The following is a 23,085-nucleotide window of genomic DNA, read 5'->3' on the forward strand; positions in this document are numbered from 1 at the left end:
TTTGTGATGTGTGTTTTACTGCAGCTGAGCACCTCCCCTGCGCCAAAGCTCTTCGGTGCACGTGCCGAGCCTGCACTAGCGACCGCCCGGCTGCCTGCCACGCCCACGGGCTCGGCTCCAGAAGCAGGAAGCCAGCAGCCGGGCAAGCGCCACCCCAGCCCCACCGGGCCGAGCCGTACTCGAGGCTGGCAGAGTGTGGGGACCACGAGCAGTGGTGGTTCATGGCCGTGAGGGGGGGTGGCCCAGGGCGGAGGGGGCGCCGGCAGGAGTTAACAGGCTGGTCATACAGCGGCCTGCTTCCGGGGGGGCCAGCCCTGGCGGTCTTGCAAAGCCCGGCTCAGCACAGTGAAGACCCCACCAACTCCAGGACGGGCTTGTCCAGGGAGGCTCAACTCAGGGCGGGCTGTCTGAGTTGGGTCTTGAAGGGTGTGTAGGAGTTTTCCGGGGTTTAATAGCTGGAAGCACAGTGGGGTTTCAGAGTGGCCGGAGGGACCCGGGCTGGGTGCGGCCGTGGAGGGGGCAGGGACAGACTTGGGTTTAGGCAAAGGCCGGGTACATCGCCCAGGAAGGTGGACTCCTTGCTTGGAACTGGGACAGCGGAGGGGATGAGCGGCGTGAGTAAACCTTGGGGGCCCCCAGCGGTCACCCTGACCAGTGATCTGCCCCTCATCCCCCTCCAGGTGGTAGAGCCCCGACCCCAGTCTGCCCAGTGCGGCATCCGCACCAACCGCTGTCTGGCCTTGAGGTCCTCGAAATCAGAGAAGGAGAATGGAAGGGCGAAGGGGCAGAGGGGACCTCCCACGGCCACGACCAGGGCTCAACCGGACCCCGAGCACGCACGAAGCCGTGCCCCGCCCCCCTCGTCCTGCGCTGTCGTGGGGCGGGGCATCTGTGCGGACGTGGGGGCGGGGCCTGACCAGCGACGCACAGCACTGACCTGGTTGTAGAGCGCGCAGATGTGCAGGGCGGTGTTCCCCGACGCGTTCTGGGCCCCCATGTCCGCGCCGTAGAAGAGCAGGTGCTCCAGGTGCTGCACGTGGCCGTACCTGCAGGCCTGCAACGACAGCGCGCGCTGTGAACCCGGAACCGCGCGGCACGCATCCGGAGTCCAGCTGGACCTGGCGATCGGCCCCTCCCTCAGGGCCCCCCAATGGGGCGGCCGACCAGCCCTCCCACCCCTCCCCCCCACCATTCTGGACCAGGGCCCCAAAAACACGCCGGCCCCCACCACACCCAGAGCCTCAGGGGGGCAGCGGGAGCCCGGGCTGTGCACTGACGAGAAGGGGCTTGTTGATGGCTCGTGCTTGGCGATTCTGCGGGGGTCTGGGAAGGGGCCCCCACGGTTCTTCCCATGGACCCAGCGCTCAGAGGTATGACCTGTCTCTCCCACAGCCTCGGCAGCCAGCCCTGGCTGGGCTTATCCAAGTTCCCCCATCCCCATCCTGGGGGCGGGGGGCAGGTATGGAGCAGTCAGGGGTGGGCACGCACGGCCACTGTGCCCAGGAAAGAGACCCCCACCTGCCCGCCTCTGGGCAAGGGGCAGCCCCCAGTGCTTTAAAATGCAACCCACCCACGGCAGGCGGGAGGGGCAGCTCCACATGCAGCCCACCCCTCCTGGAGCCCTTCCACAGGGGAGAGAGTGATCTGGACCCTTTTCCAGAACTTTCCCTCTGAGCCTGCGTCCTCACGTGTAAGTGGAGGCCCTACTCCTCATTCTCATGAGAATCACGGTGGGGGGGTGACAATGGGCCCCACAGGGCTCGAGTGAAGCTCAGCGCCAGGCTAGCACCCCCACCTGGCTCACAGGGAGCAAGGAGGGCCCAGGGGTGGGTGGCAGGGCCGCTGTCCAGCTCGGGCAGAGGGCGCAGGACAATGAGTGGCCTTGGGCAGCAAGGTGTATCCAACGGACCCCCGGCCCCATGCCCCCGCACGTCCCGGTCACCTCAGGGAAGGCCAGCCAGCGATGGGCTGCACCAAAGGCGTGACCCCCACGGTCCCACCAGCTTGTCATCAGGTGACAACCTGGATGGGGAGACAGGAAAGGCCAAGAAAGGGGGTCCTGACCCAACATTTCTCAGGTGGATGGGGCGAAGGCCCCGGTGGGAGGGAGACCGCCATGCAGGGGCAGGCGGTGGGTGGCGGGCGGCCCAGTGGCCACATGCTCCGATCGCTGAGACACAGACGGAGGGGGGTTCCCCTTTGCCTGGCCTCCGGGAAAGAGCTACATCCGGCCAATTAATAGTGAGGACAGATGACATGGGAGATATTGGAACTATTAATTGGATTACTTAAAGAAAAACAACCTGAGAAACATCCACTTATAATTATTATGTCTCCAGAAAAATGATCTCATTAATTTATGGAGCAGATGGCTGCTGTGGATAACATCATTTGTACCTGCCCAATCCCCACGGGCCCCTCCTGTGGTAGCAGTGTCTGCATTTCCCTTCGGGGCCCCCTGAGCCTCTCTCAGAAGCCGGGGGGCACCCCCCACCCCGCTGCTGCTCGGGTACCCACAGCTGGGGCAGTGAGCACGCGCCACTCCAGGGGGCCCGGGAGGGCCAGAGGCTGGAACATTTGTCAGAAGAATTAAGAAAGCAAAGTCTTCTCTTTCTTCCAGAATGGCCAGAAGGAAAATTGAGAACCCCAGAGCTGCTGGGGGATGTCACTGCAGAAGGGGGGCCACATGGGAGCAAAGGGGGGAGAGAGAGAGAGAGAGAGAGATTGAGGCAGCCAAGACGACACTGTCTGAGAGCCCCTCTCGGCTACAACAATGCTGGGACTTTTCCGGACATGGAGACTGAGCATCATTTTTATTGTCCCTTCAGCAGTTTGAACTGGGATCCTTGTTCCTTAAGTCAAGGAGCCCCGGCTCTCGCACGGTCCCAGCGGCCGCTCCGGGGCAAGCCCTGGCTACAGTGTAATCTGATTGCCCCGCCGCCAGGAGGAAGGGCACCGCGTCAGCGTAAAAACCCGGAGCGCTCGGTGCAGACTCGCTGCTCCCCGTCCCCCCCCATCCAGCTGTGTGAGGTTTCACATGGGGTGGGTGCACAGCGCCCCTCCCTCCTCACCCAGGGTCACGGTGGGACCGGTGCCCGGGGGGAAGCAGAGCTCCTCACTCCAAGCGGAGGGTCCGAGGCCCGGCGGGCTCGGGGGCTTCCTTCCCCTTCCACACTCTCTCCAGCAGGAGGGTCACACAGGCGCTGGAGCAGAACAACACTCTCCCACCATCCTCAACCTCAACCCCGCCCACTTGCTCAAAGCACATCCACCCCCACGCTGATTCTGTGCATGGCCATTGTCACCTGCTGAAGGCGGTGCTCTCAGGGGGAGCAGCCACGGCGCGAGGGGTGGGGACACCCAGGGGTGGTGGCCAGAGGGGCCAGTAGGCTGGCTGCTGCGTAAGTAAATGAAGGACCACGAAGCCAGCTTCTTGTGACCAATACGACGCAGGAGACAACCAGGACAGACACAGGGCTTTCAACACACAGAGACGTAACAATGAAAGTCTGTGGGCACACGTCCACACGCGGGCACAGGCCCGGAACTCCCCCTCCTGAGCACGCCTGGGCCCAGCAACAGCCCGGGGGCTGTGAGCACACCAGGGGCCCAGCTTTGGGCTCTAAGCACCACTCTCTGCTCGATAGAGCCAGGCTCCCTGGACAAGCGGCCGGTTTCGGGCTGGAAAAGAAGGAGAGCCACAAGAACAGTGCTCAAAACCCAGCGGGGACGTGTCCCAAGGACAAAGCAGCCATCCTGAGGGGCTCCCCTTGGCCCACGCAGACCACGGTGACAGAGCATGACCTGCTGAGTAAACAGCAGCTGGCCCTCGAGGCCACGCTGTTGCTGATAAGGGAGTGGCCAGGAAGAGAAAGCTCTTCCTGAGAACGGGAAGCCGGCTAGCCAGTGAAGAAAAAAAGGCCGCAGGCAAAATGCCCAGTGAGCAATTCATTTGTTCATTCACTCACTCACTCACCCATTCACTCACTCACTCACCCATTCACTCACTCACTCACCCATTCACTCACTCACTCACTCACCCATTCACTCACTCACCCACCCATTCACTCACTCACCCACCCATTCACTCACTCACTCACCCATTCACTCACCCACTCACCCATTCACTCACTCACTCACCCACCCATTCACTCACTCGCCCACCCATTCACTCACTCACCCATTCACTCACTCACTCACCCATTCACTCATTAATTCATCAATTCAGTCATCACTCATTCACCATTCGTTACTCATTCACCATTCGTTACTCATTCACCATTCGTTACTCATTCACCACTCGTTCACTCATTCATTCACTTGTTCATCACTCATCCATTTGTTCAGTCATCCATTCACCATTTATTCATTCAGTCATCACTCCATTCATTCAGTCATCACTCCATTCATTCAGTCATCACTCGTTCATGCATTCACTCATTCACTCATCGTTCGTTCACTCATCACTTGTTCACTCATTCATTCTCATTCATCACTCATTCACCTGTTCATCACTCATTCACCTGTTCATCACTCATTCACTCGTTCGCTCATTCATTCATCACTCGTTCACTCATTCATCGCTCGTTCACTCGTTCACTCATTCATCGCTCCTTCCTTCACTCATTCCTTCACTCACTCATCACTCATTCCTTCACTCATTCTTCGCGCACTCATTCCGGTGGGAGCTGGGGGCAGGGAAGGTGTGTCGATGAACCTGAAACTACTTAGCAAAACTACAAAGTGAATCCTCAAAGTTCTCGGGTTGTGGGGAAGCATTTGGGTATTTTCCACTCCCTTCTTTATACTCCTTTGTTGTTGAAAGGTGTCCTCGTTGAACAGGTGTTTCTCTTGTAATCAGGAAAAATACCAGGGTGATGGGAGTAACGGTGGGTAAGATCTTTTGCAGAGGTGAGCTCAAGAAAGCGCTCTTCCCAAGTCAGCCTGCAGGGGGCGCGGCACCCCAGCCGTGATGCAAGGAAACACCGGGCCTGGGCCCAACAGACAGGGAGAGTAGACCAGCGGCCTGTAACACCTGCGGGCAGGCCTGGCTGTGGGCGCCTGGGATGCCTGCACAGGAAGAGGAGCCAGACAGCTGGGGGGAGCTGTCCACACCCCAGGGTGCTGGACAGACAGAGGGACAGACTCCCCTAGTGGGGAGGTGGGAGGGTGAAAATCTAGGAGGAGCAGCACGGCCGACCGGCCTACGGTCTCTGTGGGCACCTGGCGTCCCTCACGTCACTGACAGTCACCGCCAGTGAGGACAGCCAGGCTCAGGAGGCAGCGACTTGCCTTGGATAACCGGGTGCTTCCGCAGGGCAAGGGGCTTTCCCAGACTGGCGTGAAAAACAGACCCACCACTAGAGGGCGATGGACCATATCGGCGGGGGAGGCGCCAACGGGGAGCAAAATGGGAAGTCAGGGACCCCAAATGCAGAGCTGGGGAGAAGGCGGGGAAGGGCAGCCTGGGGCCAAGAGGCTGGGCGGCTACGGTGCTGGGCGCCATGATCCATGCCGCCGGCCCAGGAGCAGAACCCCGGACATGAGCCAGCACCTCAGAGAGGGACAGCCAGCGGGTGGCCACCCCTAAAGACCAGGGAGGTGGCCACCACTGTCCCGTGCATTAGACGAGGAAAGTGAAATTTTCGAGAGCGAGGCCACCGGGCAGAGAAGAGGGGCTCAGCTGGCCGAGGCCAGGAGCTGAGGACAGAGCTCCGAGAACTCTCCAAGGTTGGGACGCAGGAGCCTGGGGGCGATGCGGCTGGGCCCGGGCTGTGTTTGTCGGCCCCCTTTCCTGTGTCCCTGGTGCTCTGATGCTGCGGGGGGGGGGGGGGGGGCGGGGAGCTCGCGCACCTGCAGGGACGACCCCTCCTGTGGTGAGTCAGTCCTGGAGATAGTGAGGACCTTGCCCCCCGGGACGCTTCCCAAGTACAAACCAAATACCTAGAGCACGAGCCACGACCACCTCACCCCATATCTAACGCTGACACTGGAGACCACCGTCCCTGCCCCAATCGCCCCAGAGCAGGAACTGGGTCCCCACCTGGGTGGCAGAAACTACGGGCTCTGCCGTTGAGCACGCAGGGGCTGAGCACTCAGGCCTGCGGCCAGAGGGTGTGGGAGGCGCTGCTGGTGCCCACTTCACAGAGGAGCACCCTGAGACCCAGGGGGCAGGCGTCACGGCCCGTGCCCCTGGGCATCCCCCCCAGCAGAGCCCCCACTCACGCCACAGGCCTTGGGGTGCTGATGAACCAGGACTGGCCAAGCACGAGAAAGGCCAGGCAGCGTGGACCTCCTGCACCCCCAGCCCACCTGCTGCACCTCGGCACCCCTCGGCCCTCTGACCACTGTGTGTGTGGGGGGGGGGTGCGTGACCCTCCCGGGGGGGGGGCAGGACCATAAGGTGACGGTGGTGGAGGGAAACGGACTAGGGATCAATGACTGTCATTGCCGACGGAGAAACAGAGAGAGTGGTCAGCCCCCTTCCTGTCCCGGCCTGTCCCATCGGCCCCCCGGTGGGTGTTTCCAGTCTGCTCCCCCAGACCCACTGTCCATCCTCCTCCACCCAGAGACCTCAACCTCGAGTCCTGCACCCCTGGGCTCCCCGGTTGGCTGGCTCTGGCAGGCCTCAGCCAACAGGAGGGCGGGAGAAGGGCGAGGCCGGGGTATTTCCCGGGGTTCTTCCAGCACACACCTCCCTCCTTTTCCACCCAGCTCCCCGGAATCTGGGGACACAATTCCCCAAAGTTGGTCCATCTGAGCCATCAGGTAGATTCCGCTTCTTGCCAGGACTGCAGCTGACACCCCCACAACCCCACTGTGGCCAGGTGGGGCCTGGGAAACACGCCTCCTGAGTGCGTGGAAGTGGGGCCTCGCCCTGGGTCGCCTGCACCCCGAACGCGCCTGGCAGCTAGCTCTCAGGGGCGCCCAGGGCGGTGGGCACCTGCAGGGCTCACGGCTCTCCTGAAGGGGGCGTTCAAGACGCCAGTCACCTTGCCGTGCGGGGACACGACAGTCCTGCCTGACCTCCCACTTCCCCCAGAGAAGTCAGAAATGTGTAACTATCCCCAGCTATGGAAACGCCGGCGACGGATCCGAGTGTCTCGGGGACCGGGCGCCGGGCACCCGGGGCGCCGGGCCGGCCGCTACCTGGTGGATCTCGTGCCAGCCGTTCTCGTCCTCGCAGCAGACGGCCGCGCGCTCGTGCAGCAGCAGCTCGCAGCAGTAGGGGTCGCCCCCAACGATGGCCGTGTGGTACAGCGGCGTGAGGCCGTAGCTGTCCTTGTAGTCCGGGGAGGCGCCCAGCTCCAAGAGGGTCTGGAGAAACACACCGGAAGTGCGGTCACGGCTCTCACAGCCCCTTGGGCAGGGAGGGAAGAGGCTCAAGAGCCACGCCCCCAGGCCACGCCCCCCAGGCCACCCAGCACCGTGGTCCCGGGGCTTTCCCTGGGCCGTCCAGCGAGAGCGATGTCCCAGCTCTAACAACAAGGTTTCCGGCCCTGCAAGCACATGGCACCAGGCACGCAGGACGAGGTTCTACATCTGGGAGATGAGGAGACCCCACTGACGTGCACCAGGGTTACTCAGACACCTGCCTGTGCCCTCTGACCCCTGTGCACCCTCGGAGAGCCGCACGACAAAGACGTCATTGGTAGGCAAAGAAGGAAAGGAGCTAGTGAACCTGCAAACACAGTGCCCTGTGTCTCCGTGTGCGTCCCGGGGGAGGGGGAGAAGCAGGGTGGTTCTGAACACACGACTTTTGAAGATGACCCTGGCAAGGCACACCTGACGGAAGCAGAGGAACCCGTGACCTTGGCGAGAAGCAGCACCTCAGGGTGGGCCTTCAGCTAGGAGGACCCCTTCCCCATCCCGGGGCTCTGATGGGGTGGGGTGGGGGCGTCACCCTTTTATCCACAGACAGGGCGCCAGGCCACGTCGAGGGCACGCAGGAGGGTGGGCAGGAAGAGGAGTGTGAAATCCACACCCCAGCCTTGGCTCCCTGAAACCCGAGGGCTGTGGGGGCAGCACGGTGGGCTCGATGCCCACGGGCTGGGCCTGCAGCCTCCCGCCAGGGAGGGGTCAGCACTGGCCTGCCTGGTTGTCGCCAGCCCGTGAATGACACAGGAAGACTCACCCCGTGACCAGCAGATGCTAAAAGCAAGAGCACCCAGCAGACACGGGAGGGGATCCAGGCCACACCCCCGAGCTCCAGGTGAAATAATCTGGGGTCGCCGGGGGTGACCGTGGTGAGGCCCGGAGGACGGGACGGAGGGGGTGTGGCCGCGCAGACGGGCTGAGACGGTACCTTCAGGGCCACCTGGTTCCTGGCTCGGGCGGCTCGGTGCAGGGCCGTCATCCCGTCTTTGGCACGGAAGTCCAGGTGCGCCCCGCCGTTCCTCAGGGCCTTGATCACCTCCGCGGGGTCGTCCAGCTGGGCCGCCAAGGTCAGGGGCGTCTCTGACGGATGCAAACACACACACCCTTGGGGACCGGCACTCGGGGGACAGCAGCCAGGTCACAGGACTCGCTCAGAAAGGGGCCCTGGAGTGCCACCACCCATGCCTGCCCGTGACCCCAACAGTCCACACAGATAGCGAGCATGACTCAGGCCCTTCCCGTGGCGCTGGCGGCCATGCCTGGGGTCACGTGCAGATGGAAATGGGGGCAGAGGCTGGGTTTCCACATTGTCACCCCATGGGCGGTCCCAGCCCCCCACCCAGCAGGAGCCAGAGGGCTGACTGCCGGATGTCCCCGGGTGTCTCAGAAGACGCAGGCCTGCGGCGGCCGGGACCCAAAGAGACACGGCGTCGTGCCACGGGATCTCTCGGGCTGGCCAGGCAGAGGCCTGAACCACCCTGGTGACAGGGTGCGATGAAGGACCCACACACCAGGTGGGACAGAAGCTGCCTTTGAGGGGAGGTGGGTAAGAAGGGCCCGCCCCCTGGGTAGATGACCTGGACCAGATGACCCCGGACCAGCATGTCACTGGCTGCCATGAAGGATGCCAGCATCCGTGACAATGTATCTTTCCTCCCGCTCAGTCTCCTTCACGGGGGCCCCCCACCATCACTGCCAAGCCAGGCGCGCTCCTGTGACGTGGTCGGCCGGAGAGGAGTGCTGTCACAGAGAGGCTCCTGGCTAACAGGACAGTGTGCGAGGCCCCGGGACCAGAAACTCGGACGGTCAGAGAGGAGTCGCTCTGTCGTTGAGCGAGTTCTCAGAGCAGGCTGGGGCCCCCGACAGCGGCTGGACCCCCCCTCCGACCACCCGCCGCGGCCCTGTCCCCAGGAGAGGCGCCCCCGCCCTGAGATTAGATGGAGACCCCCCTCTGTGCTTCGTCCCCGCACTCCCTGGTCTGCCCGCGGTGGGCTTCGTTCCCAGGGCGTTTAAATCCGCCGTGGAAGCCTCCCTGCCTCTCGGGTGTGCGTGGGGAGAAGTGGGGACTCAGCCCACTCCCTGCCGCTGGCGCGGGGTGTGGAGCCCGGCCAGGCCCACAGGTGCGACACGCAGTTCATGCCTCGTCTCTGATGGGGACCACACGCGTCCCACGGCCCCAGTGACGACGCTGCTCACCGCTGCCGCTGAGCACGGGTCTGTCGGATCCCTAGGAGAGCAGCCACCTCGGGCCGGGGGTTTTAGAGAAAAGTGGGGATCTTCTGGGACAAGAAGGGGACTGTGGGGACAGGGGTGGGGACGTTTCCTGCACAGAAAACACCCATAGGGCGACAGAGGCACGGCCCGGCGAGGGTGTCTGGGAGTTACAGCCTGCTGGGGCTCTGCACGACAGCCCCACCTCGGCCACCAACCCCAGCCTGGCCCTCCGGCACAGGGCTCTCGGGACTGTGCCTCCAGCCTCAGGGGACACTGCTGGTGATGTGACATTTGTGACTGTCACACCAGAGAGGTGGTGCTACTGGCATCTACGAGCAGGGACCGGGAATGTTCTACGGTGCAGGGGACAGCGACCACCATATAGAACGGCCCAGCCCCCCAGAGGGGTCTTAACCAGACACAGGGAAGGGAACCCTGCCGTCGGTGACAACAGGGACGGACCTCGAGGGCACGGAATCTGAACACACGGAACTCGCACACACACACACACACACACAACCGGCAGCAGGTTGCCACAGGCGGGGCGGGGGTGAGGGACAGGTGAAGGGGTCAAAAGCACAGACTTCGGCTCTAGGACGGAGGAGTCCGGGGGTGCACAGCATGGTGGCTCCCACTACCGCTGCCCTGCGCCTGTGAAAGTGGCTAGGCGAGCAGATCCCAAACAAAGGTCGCCTCCTGAGAAAGTGAACTGTGACCCTGAGAAGGGAGGGATGATATGCAGAGTCACGGGGGGTGGGCCACTCTGCAGTACACACGGATGGCGGCTCATGACGTCGTGTGCCTGACACCCACACCACGTCACCCGTCAGTCAACCCTGCCACAGTGACACCCGGGGAGAGAGAAAACACGAGATTCGAGGAAAGGTAGTGCTCACTTGGAATTGTTAGAAAGGGAGAAGGAAGAGAGGGAGGGAGGGAAAGGGGAGGAAGGGAGGGAGCAGGGAGGGAGCAGGGAGGGGGAAGGGAGGGAACAGGGAGGGAGGGAGGGAAGGAGGGAAGGAGGTCCAGTCCGGAACATCAGTAGTGGCGACTGTCTCTCGCCACTGCATCCCGCACGAACAGAGGGACTTGGTTTCCAGCAGGGGGCGCAAGACCTTTGCGTGTGGATGCCTGTCTCCCCAGGCTGGCTGGCAACAGCTCCACGCATGCTACCATTCACTCCTTAATTCATTCATCCATTCATTTATTCACTCATTCACTTAGTCCAGAGGTAAGTACAGAGCACCTGCCGGGCACGGGCAGGCAGCTGGGGACCCCGTGGGAGCAAACTCGGCCTCCTCCAGAGCTCACGGAGCAGCGAGAAGGCCCTTTAAGAACCCAGGAGCGTGGGTGCCGCGCACACACACACACACACACACACGGGTGATCGGAACACAGAACCACCCGGCCTCACCCAGCCCAGCCCAGTCCAGGGGAGGCCCCAGGTCCGCTCTCACCTCCAGTGTCCAGGTCATGGAAATTCGGGTCCAGGCCTCGGTCCAGCATCTTCACGATCTTCTCCACCGAGCGGTGCTGAATGTAGTCCATGCATTTCTTCAGGTTGGCCTGAGGAGGAAAATAAGGAACAAGGCTGTCCCTACGAGAGATGCCTTTCAAGGCCATGGGGAGGTTCCTTTCGGGGTGCCCCCGGGCCTCCTCCGTGGAGGGGCGCCGCCCCTGGCGGATGCACCGCCGACCCCGGGGCTGGCGGAGCAGCAGCGCTCTGCCCCGGGGTCCCCAAGGGGAGCACGGAGCCCGGCCCGTGGCAAGCGCGGCCGGCCTGTCCTGGGAGAAGCCTCGCCGTTCCCCGTCCCTGCCGAGAGCCCCGGCACGGTCCTCTGCTCTCTCAGGGGTGAGTCCTGTGGACACTGTGAAAGGGGACAGTGTCCAGGGGCTGCCCAGACCCTCTGACTCCGCCCCTGACGAATGAGGCACCTGGACCTGAGTCTGAGCTGCCTCGTCCCTTGCCCGGCGGTGGCCTCGATGGAGGACCCACGGGGCAGCTGCTCCCTCAGGCTGATCCACCTTCGGGTGAACCCCATGACCACGTGGCCAGGAACAGGGGGGCCTGGTCACCAAGCTATTTGGGGTGACGGGAGGCATTCCCATCTCACGGGCTCGAAATGACTGTGGGTCCCTGAGGGGCGGGGACACGTCCCCAGCTGTCCCTGTGCATGTCTTCCTTCGGCAGCTCATGCAGGTGGCGCAGTCATTGCGCAAAGGACAGCCGCTAAGACCTGCTTCGGCGCCGGTGCCTAGTTGGGCAGCGAGGGACACCCCTCCTCCCAGAAGTAGGGGGGCGTCCAGAGGGGACGAGCGTGAAGTGGGTCCCACTCTACTGAGTGACAGTATCCCACTCCCACATCGTCCTCTGACAGACCCTCGTGACAGAGGAGAGGACGGTGGTGTTTAAGGGGTGGGGGGAGGGCCTCCGGCGGACACCCCGTGGGGCCATCTGTGTGGTCACATCGGGCGGGAAGAAGAACCCTCTGCCCGGAGAGCTGCCCCGATCTCAGGGGAGGACGGACAGATGGACGGACGGACAGACAGACAGAGCGCCAGCCGTGTGGGCGATGCCCGCGTACCTTGCTGTGGAGCTTGGCCAGCTGCTTCTCGTCCAGATGGGCCTGTTTGTACACCCGCTTCTTGTATCGGAACTGGCACGGGGACAGGCAGAAAGGACACGTGAGAATCCACCCGGCCCCTCAGAGGACAAGCAGCCCTCCCCGGGCCCGTCCCTGGGGCCGGTCCAGACCCGCCAGGGTGACAGAAACTGTGAGCTGTGTCGGCCCATGGGGCCCGGGACACGCGACAGGGGAACCCCTGAGGAGATCCTTTGGCCCCTGGGCCAGGAAGCCGTGAAAAGAAACAAAAGCACCCGAAGGGTGAAGGCTCCCGTGTCCTCCGCTGAGGAGCTGGCCCACCCGCCTGCTGGCCGCCCGTGGCATCACCAGGGGTCACCGAGCCTCCATGGCCGTCTGCCTGCCCTTGGGGTGGCCTTGGCGCCACCGCACACACCCAGGCTTCTTCTGCACTGTCAGCCTTAGTTAAAGCGGCGTGAGAAAGTCCCGGCCTGGTGAAACCACCTCCTGCCGCACTGCGGCCTCTGCGGGGGACTGGGGGGCCACGGTGCACACCCTCGACCGGCAGCCTCTCCTGTGAACTGCGAGTCCCAGGAACCGGGGGTCCCGTCTGCTCAGATCGAGTGACTGTGGCCCAGAAGAAGGCGGGGCCTCACGGCCGCCTCCTGATGCCCCGGCACCTTCCCCTACGGCCTCTCCCGGGCGCCCTGACTCCTTCTGGAGTGGGAGGTGCTGGGGACGCTGCGGAAGGCTCCAGAAGGTCACTGACTACGGTGTGGGAGTCCCCGAGGTTCCGAGCTGAGACCGGTGTTCCGATGCCAGCCCCACCACGGGCCTGCCGGCGGAATGCCTCTGGCTGGACACCTTCCCCGGCTCAGGTGCAGTCCCCTCATCCGCCACGTGGAGACAGTCCGTCCCGTTCAGGCCCAGGAACTGGGCGTGAGTTTCCAGGAGCAGAACTGGCACTGGGCAAATGCTGTTTTACCCCTCCACCCCCCCAACCCCCCCAGTCCCCGGACCCCGTCACAGTCCGAGGAGCTTCAACAGGAACAGGGGGAGCGACAGCCCCCGCCTGAGGCCGAGGTGCCGGCAGCCGGTGAGCTAATCCTGAAACCGAAAGTCTAATCCCGTATAAAGTTTCCAGAGGGACAGCCGCATTCCCCTCTGCTCCAAACAACACAGCAACTCAACCACAGGAAAAATTCCTTTGTCGCACAGACCGAAACTTGATTTGTGCGTGCCAAAGTAAACCGGCGGCGACACCGGGAGGTTCTGTGGACGGCCGGCTGCACGCGGTTGGTTCCTGGAGGCAGGCGCCCACCTCCCAGACCCGGCCTGGCGGGGGGCGGGACCTCTGCACCATCTCTCCGCCTGCCTCCTGACCCCAGACTCAGCCGGGACAGGGGTGCTGCGCCCCACGTCCTGCAGCTGCGCACCTCTGGTCCCTGCGAGTGACGTCAGGAGATGTCACAGAGGTCGCTGCCATGGGCCTACGCCTAGACAGTCGGAGGGAATTCCAGTGGGCGGGCTCTTTTTCCAGAGACAAAAGGGTATGCCAGGGCCAATGGCTCTCGCCGGGAGGTTGACCTTGGCTTTGCTTTTGTGCCCATGACATCTCTGACTACAGAGTCACCTCCCGTTTCGGAGGCCGCAGACCCCACAGAGAGGGCTCCCATGCCTGCCGCAGTCCCCACATAAGCAGAAACCAACACGGTCACTAACACCAGTGACGTGTCCTACAAGAGGAGACATGACCACCGCTGGCTACTCGTGTGACTGTCCCATCACATCACGTGGAAAGGCGACATGTCACCTTGGGGTGCAGCACCCAGGGGTCAGAAAGGTGGGGGCCCAGGTCATACCTCATGGGGACACGGATGAGGCTGCCAACCTGCGAGTCGGCCCCAGGCTGGCCGCCATGGAGGCCCAAGGGCCACTCAGAGAGCCCGTTGGCCATTCCAGGGGCAGGAACCAGAATGGAGGTCAGGCTTCTGCTAACCACGGGAAGGCCACCGGCCACGCTGGGCCTGAGGGCAGGAAGACGGACTCGGGTGGCAATGGCATTGAGCCCCGCTTGCATCCCCGGGATGTACAGGTCCTGGCGACGTGGACTTGAGTGGGACCCGTGATGGGCTCACAGTGAGAAGCCAGCCCCACCAACCCATCCCATCTGGAGTCAGCTAACAGACGCCTAGGCGGCGCACAGCGGCCGGCAATGCGCAGCCCACAGGGGCGCGACCCCCAGACCCCAGACAAAGGTTCCCACGGGGGTCCCGGTGCGCAGTACCTCCAGCGAGGGCACGCCCTGGCCCGCGGGCTGCGGGTACTCCCGCAGCAGCCGCTCCTCGTCCAGGAACTTGCCGTCCCGCCCGTTGCTGGCCGGCTGGAACAGCCCGTAGTTCAGCACGTCCTTCAGGCTCTGGTTCAGCGAGCACAGGATCCGCTGCTTGGCCACCCACACCGTGGCGTCGGGGTTGAACCGGATGCACTTCTGCGGGGAGGACACAGACACCCGATGAGCGGCCCGGGCGCCCCCTGAGCGGCCCTGTGGGCGGGGCATGTGGCCAGAGACGGCCGAGGCCTTTCCGTCCGGGACCCCACGGCCTTTTAGGGTGGAGAACGAGGCCCTCTTGCCTCTGGCAGATGTAAAACCTGCCACAGGTTTGCGTGGCCCTGACCTCGCCATGGACTCACGTCTCCAGGCACCAGTTACCGCCCGCTCCCGCCCACCTGCGCTGGGCGCCCCTCCCACCTGCAGGGAGCATCTCCCACCCCGGTGCCTGTTACAGCTCTGACGGCCCACCCCCACTGCCTGCCCGGCAGAGCATGGGGGTCAGCGGGTCTGGCTGGCGCCCAGAGCCGAGCACCTCACGAGTCTCCCGGCGGCGGCGATGTCCGCTGCCACTGGCCCGGGAACCCCCTTGGAGAACCGAGACTCGAGCAAATGAGAGCGAGACCGTCTTTACATCCATTTCAGGTGCAGGTGGGGGCCCCGACGGGTCACCTCGAGGGTGGGGAGGTCCAGGGCACACTGCTGGCCGCACACCAGCGCCCCCACACCATGGAGGAAGGGATTGTGGGAAGCAGAGATCTCACCAAGAGAGCTGGTTTCTGACAAAGCCCAACCGGGACACTCCCAAACCGGAGCAGCGCCACCAAACTGGGGTGACTCCCGTGCCCAGGTCCCTTCTGCGGGACGCCCCCGTAGGCCGGGACCGCACACGCCAGGGCCCATCCGCCGCTGGCTGGGGCACTCTCCCGAAACCGGCAGGGGCTCAGGACTCGCTCTGCCCCTGCGAGAGCCCTCAGAACTGCACGGGGATGGGCTGACTACGAGGCTGGAACCAATCGTCCAAGGGGGTTTCTGCAGCCCCAGGGTGGGGGGCGGGGCGCGGGGCAAAGGGCCCCCCACTGCCCTCCCAGCCCAGGGGGGTTCCGCCCTGCTGGGTAAGGCTTTCCGATGCCCTCAAATGAGCTGGGTTCAGCGGGCGGCCAGGGCCCCCCCCAACTGGGAAACATGACCCCTTTCCTGTGAACACTCCACTGTCCCTCTCCGATGTCAAGGGCTGAGTCCAGGGTCACACGCGGGCGACTTCGTCCCTGGCTGAGTAAGAACACGGGACATGCCACACAGGAGCCCTGTCTGCTGGGACCACCCGGGGCCAGCGGTGACACACCCATCCCCGTCGGCCGCGGTTTCCAACCACACGGACACCCGGGTCAGGTCCCCCTGGAAACCAGGCCTGAGCGAGGCCCGAGGCTCCCCGCCTGCGGCCGGCAGGCAGGGCCCTGTGAGCAGGTGGGTGCCCAGCAGAGCACATGTGTGGCACTCACTGTAGGGTCCCAGGCGCTGGTGCCACTGCCCCGTGGTGGCCGGGCTGGGGAGGAGTCTGGGTGGCTCATGGGCCACCCTGCACAGTGGAGACACGTCCTGCTCCAAAAACACTCAGAGGGCTGCCTTGAGAAACTTCTAGAAGGAACAGGAGCTCCCAGGCCAGTGGGCTCAGGCTTGCCTCCCAACCACATCGCCAGCCTCGTGGTTCTAAGCAGGTTGACCCGCCCACAGGCGCAGTCTCCACAAGGGACATCGGGGTCTCCCCTGGGCCTGCAGGGCGGTGTGAGCACCCATGGGGCAGAGGGGAAGCACTCCGGGTGGGCAGCACTGTGTCCCCAGGGGGGGTGAGCCCCACGTCCTTGAACCTGGGCGTGTGACTTCTGTGGAAACAGAGCTTTCTGGGTGCGATCAGTTAAGGCGAGGGCAAAGAGGGGGCCCGAACTCAAGGTCACTGTGTCCTTGCGAGAGGGAAGACAGGACAGGCAACAGAGGACGTCGTGAAGGTGGGAGTGGGTGGGGCTCCACCAGCCAGGGGCCCTGAATGGCTGGCCCACCCCCGGACGCTGGGAGGGGGCCTGGAGCAGGCCCTCCCTCACTGGCCCACTACAGAACTGGCCACACAGAGGGCAGCCCGGACCACAGCCGGGCAGTCCCAGGGGCCACTGTCCACATGAAGGGATGCGCTCTGCTGCGGACAGAGACCCCTCGGGCTGGGACCCGGCAGCGAACCCTGAAACTCTGTCAACGATGACACACGAAGCTTGAAACAAGGGGTCCGTGTGGAACGGAAGACGGCGTGACCTTGACCGGGAGTAAGCCGGGCCCTCCGAGCTGCAGCACCAACTCAGGGCTCTGCGCTCATGTCTCCCGTCGGCACACCAACTTTCCGACGGTCAGAGCCACACTGCAGCCGCCCAGCACTGCGGCAACGCGTTGGGCAGACCGTGGGTCCCCGAGGTTTGTAATCGCTAACTAACGCTCCCCTGCGGTCGCCAAGGTGACGGGGAAATGAGAGGCACGGCCCCCTGGGGCAGAGTTCATTCCCCTCCCTGGTTCCCACGGTGCCGGCAGGCCCTCAGCTCAGCAAGCGGAGGACCGGCTGCTGCCGGAGCCGACTGCCTGGAGCAGGAGGGGCAGGAGAGCCCGGCAGGCGTTGGGGGCAGGGTGGGGGGGTGGTTGGGGGGACATTAGTCCGGAGCACAGACAGCAGGCGTCGCTGTGCCGGCTGAGACGCAGCGTTCCAGGCAACGGCGGTGCCCCCAGCCTCACCGGGGGGCACGGACCAGTCTCAGGGCCGCATGCTGGGTCTCAGAGCTGGGATCACGGGGTCCCCAAGGCCGAGCCAACGAGCTTCGGCCCGTCCCGCCGTCACGGGCGAAGCCAGGAATCAGGAAGGCGGACGGGGCAGGGGGTCACAGCGAGGATCCGAGGCGGCAGGCGGGGACCACGACTGCTTCAGACGCTGCGGCTCAGAGCCCCGCCCACCCAGCAGGGCGTCGTCCGCGGGGCAGAGCCGCAGGGAGGGAGAGCTGCCCGAAGCCGGCGTGAGGAGTCGCAGAAACCCACCGCCGGGCCACGGCGCTGGACAGGAGCCCTGCTCCTGGGTGGTTTCAGGCAGAAAACTAAACACTGCTGAATCGGGGCCCCGGGGGTGCCGCGTTCTGGGTGACCCTCAGCAGCCTGGGACAGCGGGGCAGGAGGGGCCGTCTGCTCGCACCACGGCTGGCCACACCAGGGCAGCGCCAAAGCCTTCTGTGGAGTGTGCCAGGGCTCTAGCCCTTTCCCCAGACACCGTTTTCTCACAGAGGTTTACGTGGGTATGAGCTCTCAGTGTGAGCAGAAGGGCACCCGGAGTCAGTCAGACCTCCGTCCCGTGGGCTGCGAGGACCCCGGTGAGCGGGGTCCACGTCCCTGACACGTGACGGGTTACCCCGAGTAACATCTAACGGGGGGGGGGGGGGCCGCACAGAACCCTCCCAGCACACAGCACTGATGCCGGTCACACTGTTTTTAATTATTCACATGAAAATAAAGCCTCTCGCCCGTTTAACGAGCTGGCGGACGGGAGGAAGGATGGTCCACGTGGTCGAGCCCCAACTGTCTCCAGTGCCCCCCCAGCTCTACAAAATCTGTGACTCGCTGATGCCCTGACCACCGCTGTCGAGTGTGACCCCCGTTTCAGGGCAGGGCGGCCGATCATCCTCACCATGTCACCAAGGGGGACAGAGGCAGGGGGAGCTGGGCACTGGGGGAGGGCAGCTCCCTCTGGCCTGGGCATCCAGGCAGTAAGGCCACAGAGAACCCAGGTCCCTGCCTTCCCCCCCACCGCCCAAAACGGTGACCTGGGCGCACGCTGTGAAGACCAGCGCAGAGTCACCCCAAGCAGAGATCACAGGTCCAAACCATGTGTCTCTGTAACGCAAGAGGATGGATGGAAGGATGGAAGGATGGGAGGGTGGATGGACAGATGGACGGATGGACATATGGGTGGATGGATGGATGCATGGATGGATTGAAGAAAGGATGGATGGAAGGATTGGAGGATGGATGGATGGATGGATGGATGGAAGGATTGGAGGACAGATGGATGGAAGGATGATGAATGGATGGATGGAAAGATTGAAGGATGGATGGATGAATGCGTAGATGGATGAACGATGGATGGATAGAAGGATTGGAGGATGGGCGGACGGATGAGTGGATGGATGGGTGGATGGAAGGATTGTTGGATGGACGGATGGATGGATGATGGCTGGATGGATAGAAGGAGGATGGATGGAAGGATGGACAGATGGACGGATGGGGGGATAGATGATGGATGGGTGGGTGAGTGGACAGCCTGGGGGCTGAGCGGGGGCCACGGACTGGCTGCCGAAGGCCGTGGGCCCCCCGCCGGACGGTGAAAATGCCCTAAGACTGGGTGACGGTTCTCTCAGCTGTGAATTTATCGAACCCCACCGGCTGGTAAACTCTCAACGGGAAAATGCACGGCATGTGAACGATATTCCACTCACCCAGAGCTGGGATGTCACGGGGGCATGGCAGAGGGAGGGGGTCCCCTGACCCACAGCTTCCCCTCTGGAAAGAGGCCCCCGAGGGGACCAAGCACAGCCCCGGGAGTACAACGAAGAGGCCGCACTGAGGCCGCTCATCCCCGACTCCGCTCCCGCCTGGGGGAGCACGCGCAGCTCTCAGCTCCAGCGGCCGGCCGAGAGCAGCGCGTCGGATGCGTGCCCAGCAAGGCGCCCAGGCGGAGCACTCCAAGGGGATGAGCGCCTCCTGCCCGGAACCTTCCGGAACCTTCTCCCCACCCCGGCGGAGGGCCCCCCGGTCTGTGCAGGAGGAGGGAACAGCCGTAGGGCTTGGCTCTCGCTACCACTCGGGGACACGGGCTCCTGCATGGCCTGATGGGCAAGACCCTCCAACGGCAATCACCCAGGAAGCCTCGGGTCTGAACGCGAACTCGGAGGTGTGTCTGCGACAAGAGCAAGACGGGGTCAACGACCTGAAGGAGGAGAGCGAACCGCCTGCCCCAGGAGTTCTATTCTGATACGCGGGACGCCAAGGTCACTTGCAAACAAAGCGCATCTGACAGTCCACGTGGAAGCGAGTGATGGATGAGGCAGCATCTGGGTCAGCTGACACCAGGGGGCGGGGCCCCGGGACTGCAGGGCTGGTAGGGACCGGGGGGAGCCTAATGCTTTGTGGGGGAGTTTGAGTGGGGGGGGAGGGTGTGTGAATGGCAATAAGTTGACCTTGAGAGGTCAGGCCAGCGGCTGAAGTGCTTTTCCTAAATGTGATATTAAACTTGAGGTGCGTTTACTTAATAAACGCAAGCACATATTAAATCAAAAGCAGGGAAACTCACTTTCCTGGAGCCCCTGCTAGGAGGCGGGCCAGGGCCCTGGACCTCCGCTAACCGGTCGGGACGCACAGTGGGGACACGCACGCGGCTACCAGCTTGGAGCCCCCCACGGGTGGACGTGGGTGCACACAGGCCAGTGTTGGACACGCCCGGGGAAGACCCCTGCAAGCATGTGGACATCCCACCACGTTCTCTTCCAGGCTCTACTCAGGACACAGCACTGGTGCGGGTTAGGGACCGGACTGCTGTGTCCCGGGGCCAGCCTCACCCCCACTTCCTCACCCACAGTCCCCAGAAAGACAAACAACAGAAGAACCAGTTTCCATTCATTTTGGCACATGCCACTTGCTCAAAAGGCCAAGAGCACGGACCAGTGCCGGCACTCACTGCCCAGGAAGCCCTTTGTGCTTCGGCGATGACCCCGAGGGCAGAAGGAAGGCGGCTGCCACGTCCCTGGGGCCACCCCGCCCGCCCCTCCCTGCACCAGCAGCCAGCCCTACACTACTGCTCTCGCTACAAGGTTTCCAACATCACCCCACCCCCACCGGGACATGGAGACTGGGAAAGAGAAGTCACTTGGCGAGGCTGACTCGAGGGGCCACACCTGGGGCAGAAGAGAGGTTCTCCAGACCCTGTCCCCCCGCAGGTGAAGGGGCACCGGGGTGAGGACCCCCTCTGCACAAGGCTCCAGCACCCGGCTCCCTGCCCAGCTACAGGACTCCGCCCAGAAGAGCCTTTCAGGAGACACGGGGCTCACTGTGCGCAGAGCCCCCTGCTTGCGGGGGGCAGGGGGCTGCTCCACGGGCTGTGGCGGGGGGTCCACCCGAGAATGGAGAATGGGACACGGCCCCTGCGCCAGGCCCCAGCGCACGGCATTCAAGAACATTCAAGACCATCTCCGCAGACAGCGGGGAGCCCGGGCCCCCTAGGGGACCCGGCACTCCCGCCCCTGGGCCCTCGCATCTGAAAGGCGGACGGACCGCCGAGGCCGACATGGCGAGGGACACAAGGAAAGTCCACCCACCCGGTCAGAATCACGGAAAGACGCCCAGCTGCGGACACACGGCTGGGACGTGGCGGGGAGAGGCCGGGCGGAGGCCACCACGGAGACGCCGGGGGAGAAGAGGACGCGGCGGCGAGGCACGTAGCACCCAGACGTCTGCCTCCTCCGTTCCGGATGGAGATTCGCCCCAATTACAAGGAGAGAGATCTCCGAGAGTGACGGATGGAAAACAGGAAGACACAAAGCCTCCTCCACAAACAATTCAAAAGAATAATTTTCCAAAAGAATGAGCACGGGGCCGCGGCAGCAAATGGGAGGCGGAAATAACGCCGCCACAACGAGGCAGGAGTGATGAGGAGCAGCAGCGTGCGGTGGGTCCGCCGGAGAACACAGTCCAGGAGAACTGGGGGGGCCCTGGGGGGCACTGCCAAGAGATGAAAGCCATTGGGGACAGGCCAGCGGGCGAGAGAAGGAGACACCGGGGAGGCACGGCTGTCCGTCCCTGAGTCGTGAGCCCAGCTGACAGCCAGACCCAGAGCTGAGGATCAGAAGGGACCCCTCGAAACAAGAGACCCGCAGAACCTACAGATCAGGAGATCGGAACAGCCGGCACCAAACAAATCCTGCTGCAGAAGCTGAAGCCGGCCCTGGCTGGTGTGGCCCAGTGGACTGAGTGTCGGCCTACGAACCAAAGGGTCACCGGTTCGATTCCCAGTCAGGGCACGTGCCTGGGTTGAGGGCTAGGTCCTCAGTTGGGGGACACACAAGAGGCAAACACACGTTGATGTTTCTCTCCCTCTCTTTCTCCCTGCCTTCCCCTCTGTCTAAAAATAAATAAATAAAACCTATTAAAAAAAAAAGAAGGCCAATTCTTCAGGAATACAGTAAAAAAATAATAATGAATCAAGGCACCGATAAATGCACCCAAAGGGGTAAGGACACCAGGAGCAGCACCCTGAGGACTGAGGAGGGGGGCGTGGGGACAGTCCTTCAAACTCGCCCCGCAGACGGAAAGGACTCGCAAGCCCGGGGATGAGAGTACATGGCGAGGCACCCAGCTCTCCTCCTTCATGGACGCCGTGCTGGGGGACTGGCCTGCTTGCTACAATGCACCTGTGACCCCCAAATCAACCCTTGTGACACCTTTGACCTCACTGAGAGACGCAGAGCACCACCAGGCCTGCATCGCCAGCACACACGCTGCCCTGAGGCTACCTCTGCGTCCTGCCCTGGTCAGTGAACTCAGCGGGTTGGAGCGTGGTCTCGTGCACCACAAAGTTGCAGGTTCGATTCCCCATTGGGGCACATACAGGAGGCCACCAATCAATCTCTCTCTCTCTCTCTCTCCTTTTCACTGTCTCTCTCCCCTTTCCACCTCTCTAAAGCAATAAAAAAGTGTATCCTTGGGTGAAGATTAAAAAAATATAGTAGCTGGAGATGCATGCCTCTGCAAAACAAAACCACAAAAAAATAAAAAGCAAAAACAGAACAGCACCCTTGCTGCCATCTGCCTCAGGCCCCTCTGTCCCTGCCCGTGCTTCTCGTTGGTGACTTCAGCATTTAGGGGCCCCGGGTAGCAGGTGCAGCCCCGAGAGAAGCCAGGGTGGAGGGGGCAGGGACTGGTCCCCAGGGTTCCCCTCCGCCCCTCACCCGCCGGGCACACAGGGGACCCTGAGGAGCACCCCAGGGTGCCAGGGGAGGGCCCAGCTCCTGCCTGGAATTCCACGGGTCCCCAGGTCCACATACAGCAGAGCCTCCCCCGCTTCTCCCCGGCCGGTCCCCAGGGCCGAGAGGAAGGATGGAGCACCGGTGTGTGAAGGGTTGGAGGTCAGAGGTCGGAGGTCCGTCTGTTACAGCCCATAGCTCCACATACTGCACACGGCTCAGGGAGAGCGCTGAGCGCCCCATCGCCGGGAGGTGGGGGAGGGGGAACAAACACGAACTGAGCCTCCGCCCTCCGGGTTCCGGGATTGTTTCCTTTAACTTACAGATTCATTAAGAAACCATCTGCCTAGCGGCAAATCGGCCTTCCCTTCCCCGTCTGCTTCTCCTCGCACAAACAGCGGGTCTCGCTGTGGGTGTGCGGGCAGCACATGTGGTTTGAGTCTGGATTTCCACCTGTACATCATCACCCTGTCACTCACACCCCACCCACACCCATCACCCACATCACTCACACCCCACCCACACCCATCACCCCATCACTCAC

At 63.2% G+C, this 23,085-nt stretch overlaps 1 protein-coding gene across 2 annotated transcripts in view; it reads right to left on the minus strand.

Moving 5' to 3' along the window:
- SHANK2 (SH3 and multiple ankyrin repeat domains 2) overlaps nt 1-23,085 on the minus strand; it is a 293,436-nt gene that overhangs the window by 241,335 nt on the left and 29,016 nt on the right. For both annotated transcript variants that reach the window (XM_036029823.1, XM_028503888.2), the window contains exons 3-8: nt 14,461-14,664; nt 12,177-12,248; nt 11,049-11,157; nt 8,306-8,457; nt 7,150-7,317; nt 938-1,054 (exon numbers count right to left, since the gene is read on the minus strand). In XM_036029823.1, coding sequence (XP_035885716.1) covers nt 938-1,054; nt 7,150-7,317; nt 8,306-8,457; nt 11,049-11,157; nt 12,177-12,248; nt 14,461-14,664 — 822 coding nt within the window. The remainder of the gene's footprint in view (nt 1-937; nt 1,055-7,149; nt 7,318-8,305; nt 8,458-11,048; nt 11,158-12,176; nt 12,249-14,460; nt 14,665-23,085) is intronic.

Source organism: Phyllostomus discolor, chromosome 6, assembly GCF_004126475.2.
Source record: "Phyllostomus discolor isolate MPI-MPIP mPhyDis1 chromosome 6, mPhyDis1.pri.v3, whole genome shotgun sequence".
NCBI lineage: Eukaryota > Metazoa > Chordata > Mammalia > Chiroptera > Phyllostomidae > Phyllostomus > Phyllostomus discolor.